This window comes from Lepisosteus platostomus, chromosome 17 (assembly GCF_059453375.1).
Source record: "Lepisosteus platostomus isolate fLepPlt1 chromosome 17, fLepPlt1.hap1, whole genome shotgun sequence".
NCBI lineage: Eukaryota > Metazoa > Chordata > Actinopteri > Semionotiformes > Lepisosteidae > Lepisosteus > Lepisosteus platostomus.
In genome coordinates this window covers 12300832-12319804 of record NC_142627.1, presented here as the reverse complement: position 1 = coordinate 12319804, position 18973 = coordinate 12300832, and the positions used below count along the sequence as shown (strand labels likewise).

At 35.9% G+C, this 18973-nt stretch overlaps 1 protein-coding gene across 2 annotated transcripts in view; it reads right to left on the bottom strand.

Annotated features, from left to right (window-relative positions):
- The window catches only part of macrod2 (mono-ADP ribosylhydrolase 2), a 597178-nt gene that overhangs the window by 30451 nt on the left and 547754 nt on the right, over positions 1-18973 (bottom strand). For both annotated transcript variants that reach the window (XM_088609520.1, XM_088609521.1), the window contains exons 10-12: positions 10383-10430; positions 5708-5779; positions 65-118 (exon numbers count right to left, since the gene is read on the bottom strand). In XM_088609520.1, the coding sequence (XP_088465646.1) occupies positions 65-118; positions 5708-5779; positions 10383-10430 (174 nt within the window). The remainder of the gene's footprint in view (positions 1-64; positions 119-5707; positions 5780-10382; positions 10431-18973) is intronic.

Here is an 18973-nt window from a genome sequence, read left to right as displayed (position 1 = left end):
CTCACAGAACCAAACTAGACCAATGGGAAAAACAAGGTGCTGCTCCTTGTAGGGAGAGCTGTACCTTTAAGGCTCTCCATTTCTGCATCTGCAGGCTCATCTTTTTCATCTTCTTCTTCTGTGGGAGTAATATAAAGAGGCAGAGGAAAACAGGGGATAATCAGTGATGACCTGGGATACCAAGAGCACTTAACCTTTCACTTTGCATTCTGTACAGCGCTTTGTCATGTGCCCAGATGGCTTTTATAAGACAGGTTAAAGATGGAAACCAGGCAAAAGCCAGGAACTGGCTAATTAAACTGAACACTTGACGCCATACAGCAAGCATGTCTTAGCAAAGATCAGGTGCCCATGATTGGAAACCATGATCTGTTGAAATCACTTCACTTTTATTTCCTTGTATCACTGCAAATACACTAGAAAAATCATGCCTTGTGCTTTGAGATGTATGCCAGCTTCTCCCCTGTGCAACTAGGTTTTCCCTAAACAGCTGGTAATTAAATCTTGTATAGACTCTGGGAAAATAGCCCTCATTTAGGATATGTCTATGGGTTATCATGGTTCACTGCTGCACTGTAACTAGAAGGAACATTAATCAAATTAAAAGTTAGATTACTCTACAGTGCACATTGTAAACGCATGTTAAAGTATTGAGAATATTACTACAGTAACATGAAATGTACCACTGTCAAAATTTAAAAATCAAAACTCCTTAAGAAACACTTTAAATATTAATAATAACACTCGTATACAAATGTATTACAAAAGTGAGATACTACCATTGTTGTTACACTCCAGGATGACTATGCGCACAACTGCAGACTACACAGTAAATAATTTAAACTGAAAGTTTGGCCAGAGGATATTTACACCTTAAGAAAGTGCTTATTCATGTTTTATGCTATGAGCCAACGCTTGACAACTAAACATCCAGTACGTCCATTTCTGCATTCTAAAACAATTAAGAAACTTTGTTTAAAACCAGAGTGATAGATCAGCACGACATATCACAATTCAAGCAATTCATTGAAGTCCTCCATTAGCAGCAACAATTTTGCCAAATAAATTCAAGTGATCCAACGCTGTCTTTCCAAGTATTATTATATTGTTCATATCAATGTGTGCAAATAAATGCAATTTTGTGCAGAGTGTAAAAAAAGGCCTAGAAGGGAAACAATAGTAAAGTCACAGCTAAGCAATTCCATCAGTTTATATTGTTTTCATCCAATTAAAAAGCCAGCTCCTATTTCACTAGAAAGGGGACTGGAATTGTAGGCATCGATGAACTACTCTGTTTCCAAGGTGATGTGGCGAATTAGAACCAGATGAGCCTTATCAGGGACATAATGCTGCTGAAGCCTTTGTCCTGTCAATCATGATCTACACGAGTGAATGAAAAACTCACGACTGACTTGGTAATGTTATTTATTGATTCATTTAATAACACTTTTAGATACCCAATTGCCATCTCTATAGTCCCTCTTTAATAGTTTTAATTCAGGTCCCTGTTTTGACTCTCACTTTGAATTCGGGACAGGCAGCACAGAGGGTCAGTCACACAGAATACGAGAGTTTTAGGACATCTACTGTAGATGCTTTGATTCACACCCCGTTCCTGGTAGGAAGTGAACTGAAACACATTTTCTCATTACAATAAAAATTAATTGAGGTAAAAAAATACTTCTGCTGGTTCTTCACATACAGGTATGCCATAAATTCTGCAGAGGTTAGGATACAGCACAATGAATTGCAACCCAAAATGCATGTTTTCTTTTTCTTTTTTCTTTCAAGTATATTTCTGCTATTTCATTGAGATTTGTATTGTACTTACGGCAGCAAACTCTTGTTTGAGAGACATACAGTAACTACCAAACAGATGGATCAATGAAATAACATTGATCTATATAAATCCGCTATATAAATCCGTAAATAGTGTAAACTGCTAAAAATCCACCATTAAAAATCAAAATAAGGAGATTTCTGAGATCCAACTTTCAAAGGCAAGGGGAAATGGAAAAATTAAGCTTGCAGAAAAAAATTAAATATTGTCTCACCTGGTATGAGAAGCCACCTATTCAGAGCTCAGAACCATAAAACACCACAGAAAGACACCTGAAGCTAGAATGCACGATCTCAACCAGCAGTGACAACAAAATCACATTTAGGTCCCTGTTTCTAAACCTGTGCAAATGTTCTTTTTCTATTCTAGCAAGTTCACTTACAGCCCAGCAGGTGGCACCAAGGTAATGGAGTTTCTCCTGCAGTGTCCTAATTAACAGCACCTACTGACTGCATGCACTCAGGGTTATGCAGTGATTGTTACAAATCACCTCACTACAGGTATGGATTTGTGCAGTTCTTCTCTTAACATACCCCACATGACTTAACATTTACTAAAGCATTACATATAGATCAAGCAACCACACCAAGGACACAGAGTGGGATAGGCGGTATCTGGGATCCCTAATCCCCAATAAGGGCTGCAGTCCCTCCCCCTCCCCAATCCACTTTTCTGTTTGCATCCTCAAAAGCTTATTTCATATGCAGCTACTGTACAACAATGAAATAATTGAAAAATGCATGGGAAAAAGTGCTGCCTGTTGACAGGACCAACTGCTGTCACTCACAGGCACTGCATGTCTGACAGCCAGACTCTCACATTCAGGACACAGTTCGTCGGTGCTTCACAGCAATCTGATTTGGTAAGCCTGTGGCAGAAGATGCCAGTGCTGTCTTAGCACACCGGGCACCTTCTGTGGGGAACCAAAGTAAAGAGACTAGAAAATTATAAGCCTCCAGCGCTGCTATGTTTTGCTTTCTCAGCGTAATTGCATTTATACTCAGTTATAAAGAAAATAAATTTGATCGCTTGTTATTGAAAGACATCAAACCATGTCAGGTTGCATTCACTAAATCGATCTTGTTTAAGCCTGCATTCATTTCAATTATGGGATAATCTCAAACATCGAATAGTGGAAGGAAGAAGGGATAGCAAAACTGAAGCTGCGATTGCATTAATAACACAAACTCTACACCAATTTTCTTATTTCCTTTATTATAGTCACTGCTGAGTTAGCATAAAGATAAAACATTCAGACCTGCTCCTCTCCCAACAGGCTTGAAATATTAAGACTCCTAAATATTAAGGAAATACTTAATATTAAATATACAGTTTATTACAACAGAAATACAGCTACAGTACTACTACATCATTATTGTTGTTACTTTACATTCTCACATCAGTATTCAAAGTTAGGATAAAGACCTATTTTGACTAGACACAAGAAAATAAATGTCTGTGAGCTTAACTTACACTCAAGGGTAAAATATACAAACAAAAATTTAATTTACATGTCTGGTATGTCTATTATACTCCATGGTGGCTGACAAAGTTAATAGAAACAAGTGTAGAAGGTGTATACATCACTGTTAAACCAACAGATCTTTCATTATTTTGTGTGCTTTGAGTGTGCTTATAGGACTATCTTTATATATTACCATGAATAAAGATAATATTAGCAAATGTTCTCAGCACAAGGCTTTTCCACCAAAGATAGAAGTAACACTCCTGCAGTAATATGGCAGGGACTGTAATTAGCCCATTACAACTTTAATAAAGTGACAAAAATATAAGGATACAAGAATAAGATATTTGCATGAATTTATTTAACAGGAGAAAAAAGTCTCCATTTATACGATTCCCTCTCGCCCTTTCACAGTCACAGCCTAATGAGAAAAGGCTTTGATCAAACACTATGAGGACTCCTATTGTACGAACAGTGACATAGGGCATAAGAAACTGCTATCACAAGTTTCCACAGCAGCAGACTTGAATTACAATTTCCCTGATATGGCAGCAACTTTCCAAGACTTTATATAATGCAAATGTCAAAGCGATTAACTGGCAGACCAAAGGGATAAGGCACAGGTGTTTTAATACACAAACCCATGTATCCCAAATCTAGCATTTGTTTGAAGCAATGTTGCCTAGATGACTACTGTACCAATAGGTTTATGAGGGACTGCCATTATTGTGAAACACGCTAATAAATGAACTGAAAGCTTATTCCAGCAGGTAAAATGCAGAAAGTAGATCAACCAGTAACAGGTTTTCACCTGAATGTGGGTTGAACTCTCTGATCCGGTCATTGTGGCGTGGATCCTGGGTCATCTCACAGACTGTGAGTGTGATATACAGTACCAAGTGGTGGTGCAAAACTGACTGAGCGCCACCAAGGAACAGGGCATTCTTATTCAGCCAAGCCACTCTTCAGCCAGTGACACAGCTACACCTGTGGCTACACAGAGGCTCGCAGGCTTGTAGCCCTGTAGGCGAGAGATGTGGCTCTCCTCCCCTTGACGCTGAACCTCCGGTATGGATCTGTGCCATCTGTGATGCGTTCAAAGATGTTTTTTTTTTAAGGTGGGTTGGTTCAAGAAGACTCATTTCTCCTGTCTGTGGCTGCAGTGTTCATAGCTGTGAGACGAGATGCTGAAAATGTCTGATCCTAAATCTCAACAAGTTTGTGACCCTACTGTGGTCTTCAGAAGTCAACAAGGTCATGCAAGAGAGAGACCCATATATTTTTACATGTTGAATCAAACATTACTGCGTCTTTATACTGGGCAAAGTATTGTAAGAGATGCATTATATGGTATGTTTTGGAATTTACATTCTGCATGTTGGGTGTCATTAAAAATGTCGTAAGCATCTCTTAATAGTCTATTATATCTTTAAACAATACTGAGCTGAGCCCCCTCTCCAAAAAACAAAATTAGTATACAATTATCCTCATTGTACAATTTGCTGTACATTTGCAATTCAAAGCCTCAGTAAATCTAAACGGGCCTTCGAGATAACTACCTCAAATGTAGTTGGCAGAATGACAGAATAAGCTTTTTTATGTTCTTGCTGAAGATTGATTTTTTCAAAAACAATATAATCACATTTACAGTAAGAGATAATATTGCAATTCTTTTTTTCTCCAAAATCCAGACAGTTCTATCAAGAGGAAAATCAAACATTCCAGTGGAGGTTCACTGAGGTCTGAATGTACCCATTTTGGCTGGCTACACTCAGACCCTGGATAAATTGTTTAACTGAAGACCCCCGACAAATGACCACTTAAAAAATTCAAAATAAAAATACCAAAGCTAAACTAGAGGTAAGACCTTTGTATGGGTTTTCCTTTTAAGGTTTATTCCACACTGCATAGGTTTAGTGCAATTCTGAAAAATGCAGTGTTACCACTGGGAGTATGCAGCATCTTTCCACATCTTTCTAAGACATTACATGGTAGACCTGAAGGATATTAAAGTCAAAAGGCTATTTCTCCAAAGAGAATAGCTAAGGCTTATATAACATTTAACTTTCCCTTCAACACCTTAATGCTTGAAGACAAATGGATAGTATGTGATGTTAATTGCTTACTTTTTTCTTCCCCGGTGCAAGAATTTAATTATCTTTGGTCCATCTTATTGAAGAAGGCAGTAATTGTTTTTAACTAAACGGGCTGAAACTGCAAAACAGTCAGATAATGGATCCTTAAACAAATCTAACTCAAAATGAAAACGTTATTTTCAGCAAAGTTCCATTTTACAGCCAGTCCCCCCAAGATAAGAAATCTGCATCTGTATCCCTAATCCAAAATAACAGCAAAAAAACCTGCAAAGTCAAAAGACATCTAGCATGTACTGTATACTGTACCTTCATTGCTGTCTTCACCTCTGCTTGATTTCTTCTTTTTGGGTTTCTTGACAGGGGGTGTGTACTTCTTACCTACAAAAACAAATTGCAGTCATTAACTGTAATATAATACGGTTCTCTTTGAGGACCCTATTTAAAAAAATACACATTTTTGAACATTTGCCATCTTCACGTGTGTGTAGATTCAATGATCATTGTTAGGAACAGTGATGGTCTATCAAACAAAGAGAATAAACATATTAATAAACTCATGTTAAGGAACATGAGTTCCTCTTTTCATGGATATCAGATTTGTTGATCTACTGTAATAATCAATGTACAGTAAGTGTGTGCACATTTGAAGCTCAGCTGAACGGATTTTGATCCAAGACATTCTTGGTTGTTAACTTTGCTAATTTGTAAGACTAGTGTTGGATAAAACAGTTTTTTTTTCACCTCTTCAGTAAAGGCTGCTGATTTAAGACCAAATATGAATATCTGGAGCAAACACAAGGCAGATCCTAGACAAAAACTATTCTTTGTGAGAACACCAGTCTTTCGTAAGTCTGAATTCAGTCCAGACTACACAGAATGAAATCTCATCTGACTTAAAGAGTATTAAGGGCCGTTCTTGGACTTATGTCAAGGCATTCATCAGTAGTGCAGAGAATTAGCTGGGGCTATCTGGTGAGAAAGAACAGAATCAACAATGAAAATTCTGGGTGGTATCTCAAAGCAACGGACAGGCAAGGTCTTTAAGCAAGGTGATTTTCATGGAAACTTGGCTTCAATGTAATACAGACTGTTTTTACACAAGAGCCAAGAGATAAGAGATTGCAGTACAACACAATGAATTCTGAAACAGTTTACATATTTATAAGCTGTACACACCAATATCGGTTTACATTGTCGGAAAATACGTTGTAATTAAGAAACAATGAAAGCAGGAACCTTGCCCAGCTACTGATTATCATGAGTTTTGACAACTTTTAGTGTACCAAAGGTTACAGAAAGATTTTTGAAAGCTTCTATTTGCATGGCACACATGAACACCAATCTTGCTGTACAGATTTTCATACAGCAAAACAGCCGGCTGTAATAAAATGAAATTTGGATACTATTCTAATCTTACAGGAGGTTGTGCTACATTCAATAATCAAAGCTTTCAATGGCCATTTCAAGTATACTGTACTAATGGGTTTAGAAAACTGCCAGATCTGAAAAGCGACTTTTCAAATTGAAATACAAGATTATTCTCCTAAAAATATCCATTCCAAACAGGTTAGTTAAGGAAAGCAGAAGACTATGTGGTATAACTATGTAAAAAAAAAAAACATAAAATATTTTCTAAATAAATGTTTGAATGTGGAGCGGCATCTGCAGGCTAGCTACAGATAAACAAGCAGAGGTTAATTCCATACTGAAAAATAAAAAAATGATTAAGCTGTGGAGCAGCCTTCAGGTGTGTGGGGGAATAAGGGTAGGGAAATATGAGGCAGAATGGTTAAGGATGATGTGAAGAAAAGGAATGAAGAGATTAAAATCCAAGGGAGAAAGCTCTGAGGAAGCATGGAAGGCAGAAATCTATACATGAATGGTGATATTTAAAAAAAAGCCAATCACTGAGAACTGAGAGAAGGTATGAACAGAGTTAAAAGAAAATCTTGATTTCTGATGTCTATCTGGGCTAAGTGTTTATGAATACCTACAAAAGGATGCAGAGAGAAAGGTCAGTGCAATCATGGCCGAGACAAATGAAATGGGGAACAGTTGGATGGCATTTATATAATGTATATACAATATATGAATTGAAAAAAATGTCTTCTTAAGATATCCTAGTACTTAGTGACACAGAATTGTTTTGCTTTGGGGGAGAGAGGCAGATGGAGACAGATGGAGATGGATATGGGACAGCAGTACAAACCATAAAAAGCATTTGAGAAAAGTAAAGTTAACTGCTCAGGTGACAAAGAAATATGGAAATACACCTTAACAATATATTTCAGTCGTATGAAACTTTTTCATTTATATTTTATTTCTTGAAATGTTTCTCTGAATAACTGTGCTCATCTGTCAGAAGTTTCATGTACTGTATAAGAGTAATAGACACTACTAAATATTATGGACTTACTTAACACCTTACATTAGAAGTCTGAAGCCACACAAAGAAAAAATTAAGGATAAACCTCTTTGTCTCTTATCTTAAAACAAGTTATAAAATAAATGGCACCCTTATGAAAATACTGTTTTTGACCTGAAAACTATAGAACTGGCATATTTCTTTAGAAACATTGAGGGTATTTTCAAAAGGAAATTGCCAGGAAACTTGGATTTAAAGGTTTGTTTTCTGCAAGGAAATGAAAAACAAACAAGACAAATGTCTGTGCAATTCTAAAATTGTTTTAAGCACTAGACCTTGTAGGATTCCAAACTTTTCACTGTTTTTATTAGACGGCTACATGAATCAGTATTGATTATACAGGATACAGAGTAGTATCCTTCCTAGAGAGATCCCTCATTTGTGCTGAAACTCAAATTATGCCTGTTCATCTATTTTCTTCAACAACCATTTAGAAATAAGACCTGAGTGGAAATATCACAGTGGAAGTCCATAGATATAAAAGCTGCTGTTCTGCAAAGAGAAATTTGCAATATTCAGGTCACTGTGTAAACAAACTTTCTTCTACTGTATACAATATCCACTAACGTTCTGTATTAAATGCTTTTATTTTACAGCACTTACTTTAAATGATATTCTAATCTGCATCTTCAGTCCTTTTTTAACTTTGGATTATAAATTTGGAGTCAATTGTAACTGACTGAATTTACCAACTAATTTTAAATTGACAATAGTTGTTGACTACTGAATTTATGGCTAAAAACACTGTGCCACAGAGGGGAAGGGCCTGTGGATACCTGCCAGAGTCATTCAACATTTGATAGCCTGTAAGCTCCACAGTGCCTTACAGGGGAGTTAGCTGGAGAAGCAGAAGAGCAGCAGGTGTCTCGCTGATGTCACTGCAAGCTTGCAGGTGCCTGGGAGAGCCCATGTTTCACTGTTGCTCCAAAAGCCAAGAGCAGTGTGGCCACTAATGCCCCTCCATCCCTGATGATGCCCAATCACTGCTTGCACTGCTGTTTGAGGAATCTTAGTCAGAGATACAGTAGCTAATGATATGGACCAGGCTTGAACCAGTAATATATTAACTTTATGGTACAACCTGCCTTTTTAAGCATGCCTAACCACTTATTCACCTACCACTAAAGTCGACCCACCTGTCTTGATCTTGTGGCTTAATGTATTGCAATAACATATACAGATGCATGATCTGTTTGCTTCTATGCAATAAAACATAATAGAGGTGTTGGACACATATAATGAAGGTGTTCTTTTTAAAATAAAAGCACACCTTTCAGTCTTTGCTGGGTGTAGTGTTGTGCTAGATTGTACATTTGGGTAAAATGTATTCTGCCTGTTACTGTAATCCCCAGTTTAAGTTCCATGTACAGTATAACCCTCAGTTTCATCTACTGTATCTTAAAAGAACATTGGTATTCAGATATAGCACAGTATGTTCTGTGTTGTGCTGAATATTGTATATAACTTTTATTCAAGGAATTATTCAAAAGAACATCTGAAAAAATATAGAAAAGTATTTTATCTTTCAATTGAAGGTAACGCAGGTTTCACTTGTAAAATGACTTCCTTATAATAAACATTTCTTAAATTTACACTGACAAGACCAACATTAGAAAACGCATTGCAAAATGTTCAGGAGAATGAAAGTCTGGCAGACTGCGTCAACTGTACATGAAATTGATTCATATACTACATCCAAATCTCTCAGCTGTCTGTGTGATTAGCTACTAACCAGTCAGTCTTTGGGCCCATGAAATATGCCTGTAGTTTAACATGATACTGAATTGCTTTACGTTTTGAATAAATGTTCTAGAGCTCTAGTGATAACTGTATGATATGCTTTATTAACATACACCTTCTGTAGTTTCAACATGTAGCATTCAGTTTTTATTTTGTGTCAATCTAAAACAATTTAATAAATACAGTACATGAGTATAATTGCCAGGATGCTCTTTCTTTCCTACTTTCCTCACTATACCTGTGCCTGTGGCATCTGTGCCAACCCATTTTCAAGAAGATAAAAATAACTTTGCCCCTAGACGAACTAGATTACCCAGCAATTACTTTCTGCGTTATGATATTTCTGCTGTTTTATTGTTTTTTTTTTCTTTTAGCCTACACATTTCTGCCTTTCCAGATTATATTCCCACTCACTCCAAAGGTAAGACTGACCCCCCTAGAAGACATGGGCATTCAGAAGTTGTCATATTTCTTCATATTTGCAGCCTCATTTTGCAGAATGTGCCGTTAGATCTATTCCCCTTTCAATTGGCAGAGCATTATCACATCCCATATAACAAAGCTGAGTAGCTTTCATTCTACATTTATTGTAGAGCCAGTAAAGTATTAATTTAAAGATGAGTAGCCTAAACTAAAAAGCAATATCCTGCAACTAAAGGTGTATGTGCATTCTTTAGAGTTATTGGTATTTTACTTTTAATATTATGAATGCACTAGAAATATAAAATTCCAGAAACAATTCTGAGAATTGTAATAAATAATAGGACCTTTGAGAATAAAAGCTACATATGGAAGTCAAGTAACATTTTTACAGACCTTCCTCCTTAGTTGGTTCCTCAGCTGCATCTTCATTCATGTTATTTTCTATAATGAGGAAAAAGGGGGAAAAATTAACAGGCTATTGTAACAAAATGCCAAAGGGAAGACATTTTCATGGCAGTTTTCATCAGCACCACTGTGTCCAGCAATCCTCGACAGCTGCTGGTCAAGCCACTAGCAGCAGCAGGTGGACTTTTTGACAGGAACACTGTGACAGTCTAGACAGGAGGCTGTTCTCACTGTAAAATACATGGACATTCTCAAGAATAATGTAACCAAAATTAGCATCAATACATTACATTGGTTATTACCTAAACTCAACACTTGTTGCAGTATATACAGCACTGCACTTTAAAAGGCTGGTTTTCTTCCTTGATTTTTCAAATTTTGTAAATTCATGTGCAGAACGTGAAGTTAAAGGTTTCAGAGAAGATACATTGCAATCTTTTTAATTTTGTATTTCTTCATTTTATCTAGTTAGATGGTTGAAAAAAAAGATCATAAAGACATGGAGAACCAATTATACAGCAGGACATTAACTGAGTAAATCTGAGTGAGACTTACAGTATTCAATGATACAACAACAGCCTCCCATTCAGGACTTAAACCCATGAACCTCTGCTCTGGAGTCCAGAGCCCTAACCTACTACATGCTGACTTAAAAGTTGACATTATTAAATATAAAGATTCATGCCAAAGAAATTCATCCCAAAAGAAAAACATATTAAGAACGAACGAATCATTTTAAATGCAAATTAAAATACATACTACAACACATACAGTACATTGCTATCAATACAGCATCCTGTGGACACTGTTGTTCTCTGGAAATCAATTATTTACTTGTGACAAATGTGACTTACATGTGCTGTACCTGTAGCTCTATGCGATGCGGTTATGGCTGCACTATAACATTAGACAATTTTGTCAAGTGAAAGGCATCCAGTCCGTTACTCATTCTGTTATATAATGTTTTCTATTCCTATTTTATTGAGGATATGAATAAATCTGGAGGGCACTGTACAGTATATCCTTCATGGTGAGTTAATGGACTAATATGGTTTGACACACAGGTAGGAAGGCATTCCATGGATATTATATCATTTAACATGCACTGCAAAACTACATAACATTTTGCATAGAATAAAGATGGGCTCAAGTCTTACTGTAAATGCCAATCCTGCTGGTTTCTCCTTTGAGCAAAGTACTTTATCCTGATTGCAGGAATCCACCCAACCTACTGTACAGTATATAAACGGGTGCCAATTGCTCAACCTTCTTCTAGGTTCAACTGAGGAATTTACTTCTCTTAAAACATGCACTGAGGTACAGTACTGAGAACTAGCCTTTATGGTCCATATGACAGAGCTGTGAAGACACAATGTGAAACAATGATCCAGATAACACTATTTTGGAATTTCCCATTCACATCTTGAACGCTGGCGCCATAAAACTTCAATGGAACTTAATAAATTGCACCAAAAAAGATGATCTATTAGTTGGTTTCTATAAGTCTTGATGGAGTTATTACAGAAAATTATGGAGGTTCAAATGCAAGTGACATTTTTTCCCAATTAGTCACAGTCTAGTGAATCTGACATGTGAAATAAAATCTCTTATTTTCACAAGTCATTTAGCATTCAGTGTTAGCCTGTTTTCTTTCCTTCCAGTGAGACCCTTTCTATTGACCTTTTCTACATCAGCAAAACAGGTTGCTCATGCAAATTTAATTCACCCTATGTGTAATAATAAAGTGAACTTTAACAATGGGGGGTTAAGCAAAGGCTGTAAGCCATCCACAGAAATATGTTAGAAGCTATAGCCTTACTCAAGCACATATTGTCAGAGAAACTTTTCCTTTCCTCTACCAGATTAATGCTACTACTGTACCACTTGAGTGATAGGCAACAATTATGTTTTCAGTTCACATTTCAGTTACTGATCATCTGTAAATTATCCTAATAATTAGAATTGTCAGCTGATTAAAATATATTTTGTTAGAGTACACCAAATATAAAGCTGCTTATACAACAGTACATTTGCAGGTATAAGTCACAGAGTAAGGGATAAAATATCATAGGCAAACACTAGTTCCTTTAGATGTTGATTAATTTAATTAGAGTTTTTATCTTTTATTTATTATAAATAAAAAGCAAATCAGTAATAGACCCCCGGGAAAGATAAAGAAATATGAACATAAAGTCAGAACTTAAGAGATGAATAATTGAACACTCAGAATATGTTTCAGAGATCACAGGCATGACTCCTCCCTGCATAAACACAGCTCAGACAGTGAACATCCCTCTGTTAAAAACTTCACTTCCATTAGTGTCAATGCAATAAGATAATTGATAATCACGGAAATTGTTTTCCAATGCCTTAGTCAAAATCCCATGCAGTGCCTAATGTCAGTATATCTATGCAACGCTAACAGCACTCTTTGAAGAAATGGCACTGACACACATTGTGCATCATCTACCACATTAAGTCAAACTAAAACTGCAAATTCAACAAGTAAGTTATCTGCCTGGTGCCTCACAAGAGCCTTCTGAATAAAAGCAGAGTATTTGTGAGATATAATGTACTTAGGGAAGTGTCAGCTGCCTGTCAGTTGAAAAAGATTATTCTTACAAAGTGTACAAAATCCCACATGATTATTAATCTTTTGCAGCTGAAGCACACCTCCTGACTGAATACAGGCCTTAATTAGACATACCTTTTTAGGATAGATGCAAGTGAGAAAAAAGTATGCGGGTTTACATTAAAATGTCTACTCCACAGTGGAATAAATTGTATGTAATATTAAAAAAAATAAATTCACTACACTGGCTGTGAATTAACAAATTGTCATGTCCATCTTTAATAAAATTGACCAGCAGATAAAGACGTATACGATACTATCTGATGCTTTTCTACCCAAATGCTTAGAACCATCATTTATATTTAAAGGTTTACATTTGCGTCTTTAGTGTAAAATGGATAATAATATTTTCTACTGATCCTTATTGCATTCATACTACAGATATCTTTGGTGAATTATTTATTACTTACTAGCAAAAAATAATAATAATATGGTCTCAATTAATTAACATTTTAGCTAACTCTCATTCAAGGTATTTTAATGATATTCCTATAAGATCAGAAACTTCACATTTTAAAGTTCCATCCAGTATATTATTTCTGTAATTGGGATTGCAAATGTTGTCAATTTAAGAAACATATACCGAGCATCAACATTTCCATTGTTTGATCTCTGATTACAAAATCTTGAACAATTCCCCGGTATTGCATAATATAATAATAATCCATATTCACATTAGCTCTGACTAAATACAATATTCACTGCCTTCTTTGTGTGGAAAAGCGTTTCTCAGCATTAAAGAGACAAGAGATCTTATTGTGGTATTACAAAATAGAAAGTTGGTTAACAGGTCATTGGTTTACTAATACATTTTTTTTACTGTAACCTAACAGTAACCTAACTTTCAATGTAATGTGTTAACAAATCATGAGTCCTAACAACTAGGACAATGTTTCACAATCTAAATCTTATTTTATTCCACGACAAAAAATAAGGAAAGGCGTAATTTTGTAGCTGTTAGAAGTCTAAACTGATTCGCAGATTTTCAAAAGATCTGACAATTCACTAGCAACTTCAGCTAAATAAATTATAGGCTTTAAACATCACAATAAGAAACACAAACACACCATAACAAGCAGGGTTTATATTACACTCAGCAGGGTTTCCTTACAAGTAAGCCAAACAAGACCATAAGTACCATGTAAACAGCAAGCTATTTGCATAGTAACTGAATCATAATCTCCAAATACACTAAACATAGCATACAACACTGGTATTAATGGCAACACAATAATTAAAGCAAACCATTACAGAGAAAATAATAGTAATATGTAGGCTTATAGACTTCTCATGGCATTTTGACATACAGTATACAAGGTATTAAGAATTAGATCAATCCCAGCATGTTCTTTTCACAATCTGAATTAAAAAGAAAAGCCTGATCGGATACCAATACTGGTGCAGTATTCAGAAATATTAAAAGAATTTCAGAGCCCCCACTTTTCAAGGGTTTATTGTATAGCACAAAAACAAATGCCTCCAAAATACTTATAAATGTTTAAATCATGGGTTTCTGACTATGTATACATACAGTATACAGCATGATGTAACTTCCTTTTCAGTAATGCTGTGTCCTGTGTTTACAGGTTAAATGCTTTTTTCATTTAATTGCCGTAACAGAGGAGAGAGTGTGGGGGTTTTCAATCGTGGGGGGTAAGTAACTAGTAATTAGTTTAAAACCCACCTGGCTGCAAAGTGCTGTCTCCAATTTAATGTCAGTTCTTCGTTTTCCTAGTATGAATTAAGTCAGTTGCTCCAGTTTAGTGGTGCTGGTGTCAGGAGTTGATAATATAATATAGGATGATTTAGCTGTGAGTAGTAGTAAGAGGTGTTAAGCTATCAAGACTGAAAACTGTGTTCACAACTAATCCTGTGTGTTCTTACTTATTATCCTAATCTACTGTATATTAGTCTTTTTCCCCAAAAAGGTCAGTTTAATCTAATATTGTTAATGTACTGTCCCTTACCACAAGATCATCATTAAGCTATCCACATTAATCATTAATCAACCACAATAATAATTTTCATTATAATTTGTATTAAATCAATTTTATCCTTCATCACCTCCTCCTTATTACTAGAGATATTAGCACTCAAAGTATTCATGTTTCTTGATGGGATTTTATGTCTTTTAGTGTTTGCTTGTCAGTCTGACAATGCAGTTGATGACGTGTTGATTTTTCATTTTCATTTGAATGTGCATTGTGTTGTGTGAACAACAAAGTGGAAGACACACTTTAAAGGTGTCAGCAGCTACCCACACCACGCCACGTTTTGGACAAATTGGGAAAATGCAGAGATTTGTTCGCATATTCATAATTCATTCAAAGATGGTTTAGAGCACAGATGCACAAGACCTTTATGTTATCAGTACTACTGGCTTTCTTTGAGGGACATAAAATATGTCAGTGTGGGTAAAATCCATGCCATTCAGTCCCCACCTTGATGGGAATATCAGATCCACACAGTTATCACTAACATCCATCTGTTTCTCGATATCTCACCTGCCATCACATTTACCACCGATTCCCTTACTATCGCCTAGACTTTACATTTTGATGTGCTGGTTGCAAACAAGGTCAAAGCAGTCAAAAAAACAAGAAATGAACAAAATGATTATGCATTAAGATGTTGGCGCCTCAGGGTTTGTGTTTTAGTTTACTAATAGAAATCACTGCCGTGACAGCCTTTTATCCATTTTATTGAAAGAGCACATAACTTTGTAAATTCTTACACTGGCATACTTCAATCTATCAAGTATTTATTTTCTAACACATACGGTAGTGTAAGTGTAGCACATTTAAGCATGACAAGCTTCTCAAGGCACCTAAATGGTGCAGGACAGGAATATTGCAGTCCTCATAAAACTAGTTTAATGTTCCAGTCTTCACTGCTCTTCACTCTGCCAGTATCAATAAAACTCTAGTTCGGGAGAAGTGATTTTCGTTCATGAATCCTACTTCAGCACAGACAGTTTGGCTCTTAAGATGTATGCCATTATATAATTTCATTAAGCTGTATAAAGGACACAAAAGACTATTCAGGTTTTACTATGCACTGCTCAAGAGCAAGCATTATATAAAATAATCTAGACATATACATTACAATTACATTTCATTTGCATACTGTCAGTAGTGATTTAAAAAATATATATTCTTTACTTTCTAGGAAAAATCATCTCCATCTAAATACATTTCAAAAAGCTCTGGGAATGATCAAGAGACCATGACTGACATGCATTGACAAACAGTTTTTGACATTAATATTTAGATGATCTTATTGAAATGTCAAACTGAACATAAGAACATGGGGGCTGATCTCTGCAAAATTTGCAAGTTGATAATATACATAAAAGAATAGGCAAATTTACTTTTATATATAAATGCTATGGGATGATTCATAGCCACCTCTGCTGGTGTCCCATTGTTAAAGTGATGAGACAGTGGAGCTGAGCTGTAGAGAGGGCATTATTATTACAAGATGTTTATATAAGGTACTTCTCAGGACACATGCAGATATGCTAATTGCTGTTTCAAAGTCATTACAGAGAGATATTAAGTTGGAGCAATTTGTCGTCTTCTGGCTTTGGTGTTGCCTGCTATTTAACAAAATATCCAAATCTTACTAATTCTATAGCTCAAAAACAACACAAAAACAGCACGTGATCACATAAGGATACGGTAGAACCTTACTGCACAACTTAAATGACATGAAACCAGCTTGGTAATAAGACCTAATACCATTTATATATATATATTATTTGTGCTATACGGATATGCATTCTCACTGTAAAATGTCTCTCCCATGAAGAGACTTAACACACTAGTTAGGTACAGCACATCGCCACGAGGAATACAAACACTCCATCATAAAATTTTCAGCACAGATGCTTTGGGACTTCATATTTGATTAGATTTTCTACCTGCTCAGTTATATACTGGATTTTTTATTCTTAATTCCAATGGAAAAATAAAAATGTCCGTGCTTGCTACCAAGTTACATGTATTCAAGTTTTATGAAACAAACTACAAATTACTGTTAGAAGATATGTCTGTAAAATTCAGGTAGAATTCTTTCCTTGCCATTCAGTCATGTATAGTACAGATTAATCTAGATAGACGTCTCCATGATGGCAACTCCATTGAGGAGGCAACCATTACTTAGGTTTTTACAAGCAGAAAATCGGAAGAAAAGCCCAAAAGAGGACAAGAACAACCTTGAATGGAATTCTTAACTTAATTCTTAGGTTTGAGAGAGAAGACAACAACAACATCACTTTCACCCCAGCAGTTCTAAATCAATTATTCCCAACATCAATTTCTGAAACCTACAAATACCTTAAATAAGCTTCCTCATCTTTGCGTTCATCTTTTGTATCCCTCCACCACCTTTGCAGCTGCCCCTTGATTAACTACTCTCTCTGCATGGAGGTCCCATAGTCTACATTGACATCAGATTCCCTGTTCAAGAGGATCCAACTGTCACCCTGACTCTAGCAAAACTAACCTCCTTCTATGGCCAGGGAGCTGGTTCTCAGCCAAGCACGTTAAAGGGGAACTGAAGTCCCAATTTCTCAGACTGGTTACGAAATGTCTGAAACAAATAAATTACTAGACGGTATCACAACATTTTACAATTTCTGAATTAAGCCCCAAATTGTAAACTTTGTGAACGTACTGTATGGTTGCCATGTTGTTGCAAACTCCTGGTCCCACCACAAATTGTGAGGTAAAATGGTCCTTCCTGCTTACTAATCACTAATAAAATGTACAGCATGAGCAAATAAGTATAGGTTGTGCAGCAGACATTTCACTGCAGATATGTTCCAACGAGATCTGCTTGCAGAGTTAATACTGTATGTACAGTAAGTAGCATTTTTATACAAAACCGTCTCGAGGCCTAGAGCAATATTTCTCTTGGATTAAAAGAGATGTATTCAAAAGCCTGCTTGTTTAACATGTAATAAAGCCACTTCACATCCCCGGACGTTTTATTACCTTGTTCTGAATCGCAGACAATGACAGCAATTTGGCACTGTGCATACCTGGAAATTTAGTCTATTTTGTGATGTTAGTTGGAGGTTTTAAACGTTACTGTGTACATTTTGCTTTCATCGTGGTTTGAAATGCACTCTAATCTTTCTAACCCCCAAATATAAAAATAGAGTTGCAGTTTGCTTTTAAGTTAAAGCTCACTGTACAGTACCCTATGCACTCAATAAACATTCTTTAAAGCAGTTCAATTCTTGTGTGTGTTTATTGCTTGTAAATGATAAAGTAGTCCTGAATATATATAACAAAATAAACTAATGATTTTTTTAACAAACGAGGTATTTCTCTGAGGAAGATTTAAAGTACATCACAATTGTAAATGGACACTAGGATTCTTTCCATTTCAAAGTTATATGACCGTCGGGGTTTATGTTTGAATTTGATGGTCATGAGCAAAACTGGAAGGTGATGTGATTATTTATGACATTTTTATACAGGGAAAACTCCCCAAACAATTCTCATCTTAGTTCTGTCTTGCATAAAATATGACAGCATTGTGCTGCATTAAGATATAGTACTGTAGTGTGGCTGTTGTAATGTGTTTGACCTACAGTAGGTTAACAGAAATACATACATGCCTAATGTATTTTAACAGGAATTCTAATTAAAGCTAATACAATATAGTAATGAGAAATAAAAATAATATCTCATATATGCACAGATTAATTTAGTGTGTATACTGGAATGTATAATGTCGGTCAGTGAATTAGCACCAGACTGCTCAGATGTCACTGTGGTTCACAAGAGGTCAATAAAGGGTTATCCCAGCTGTAAATGGGCTCCATCCCATTGCTTTCACACTCCCCTGCATGCCCTTGGTGAAGTAAAGGAACAAAACATTAGCAGACTAGAGCTAAAGCAACTCCACCTCTTTCCAGAGCTTTGCTGCCCTCAGA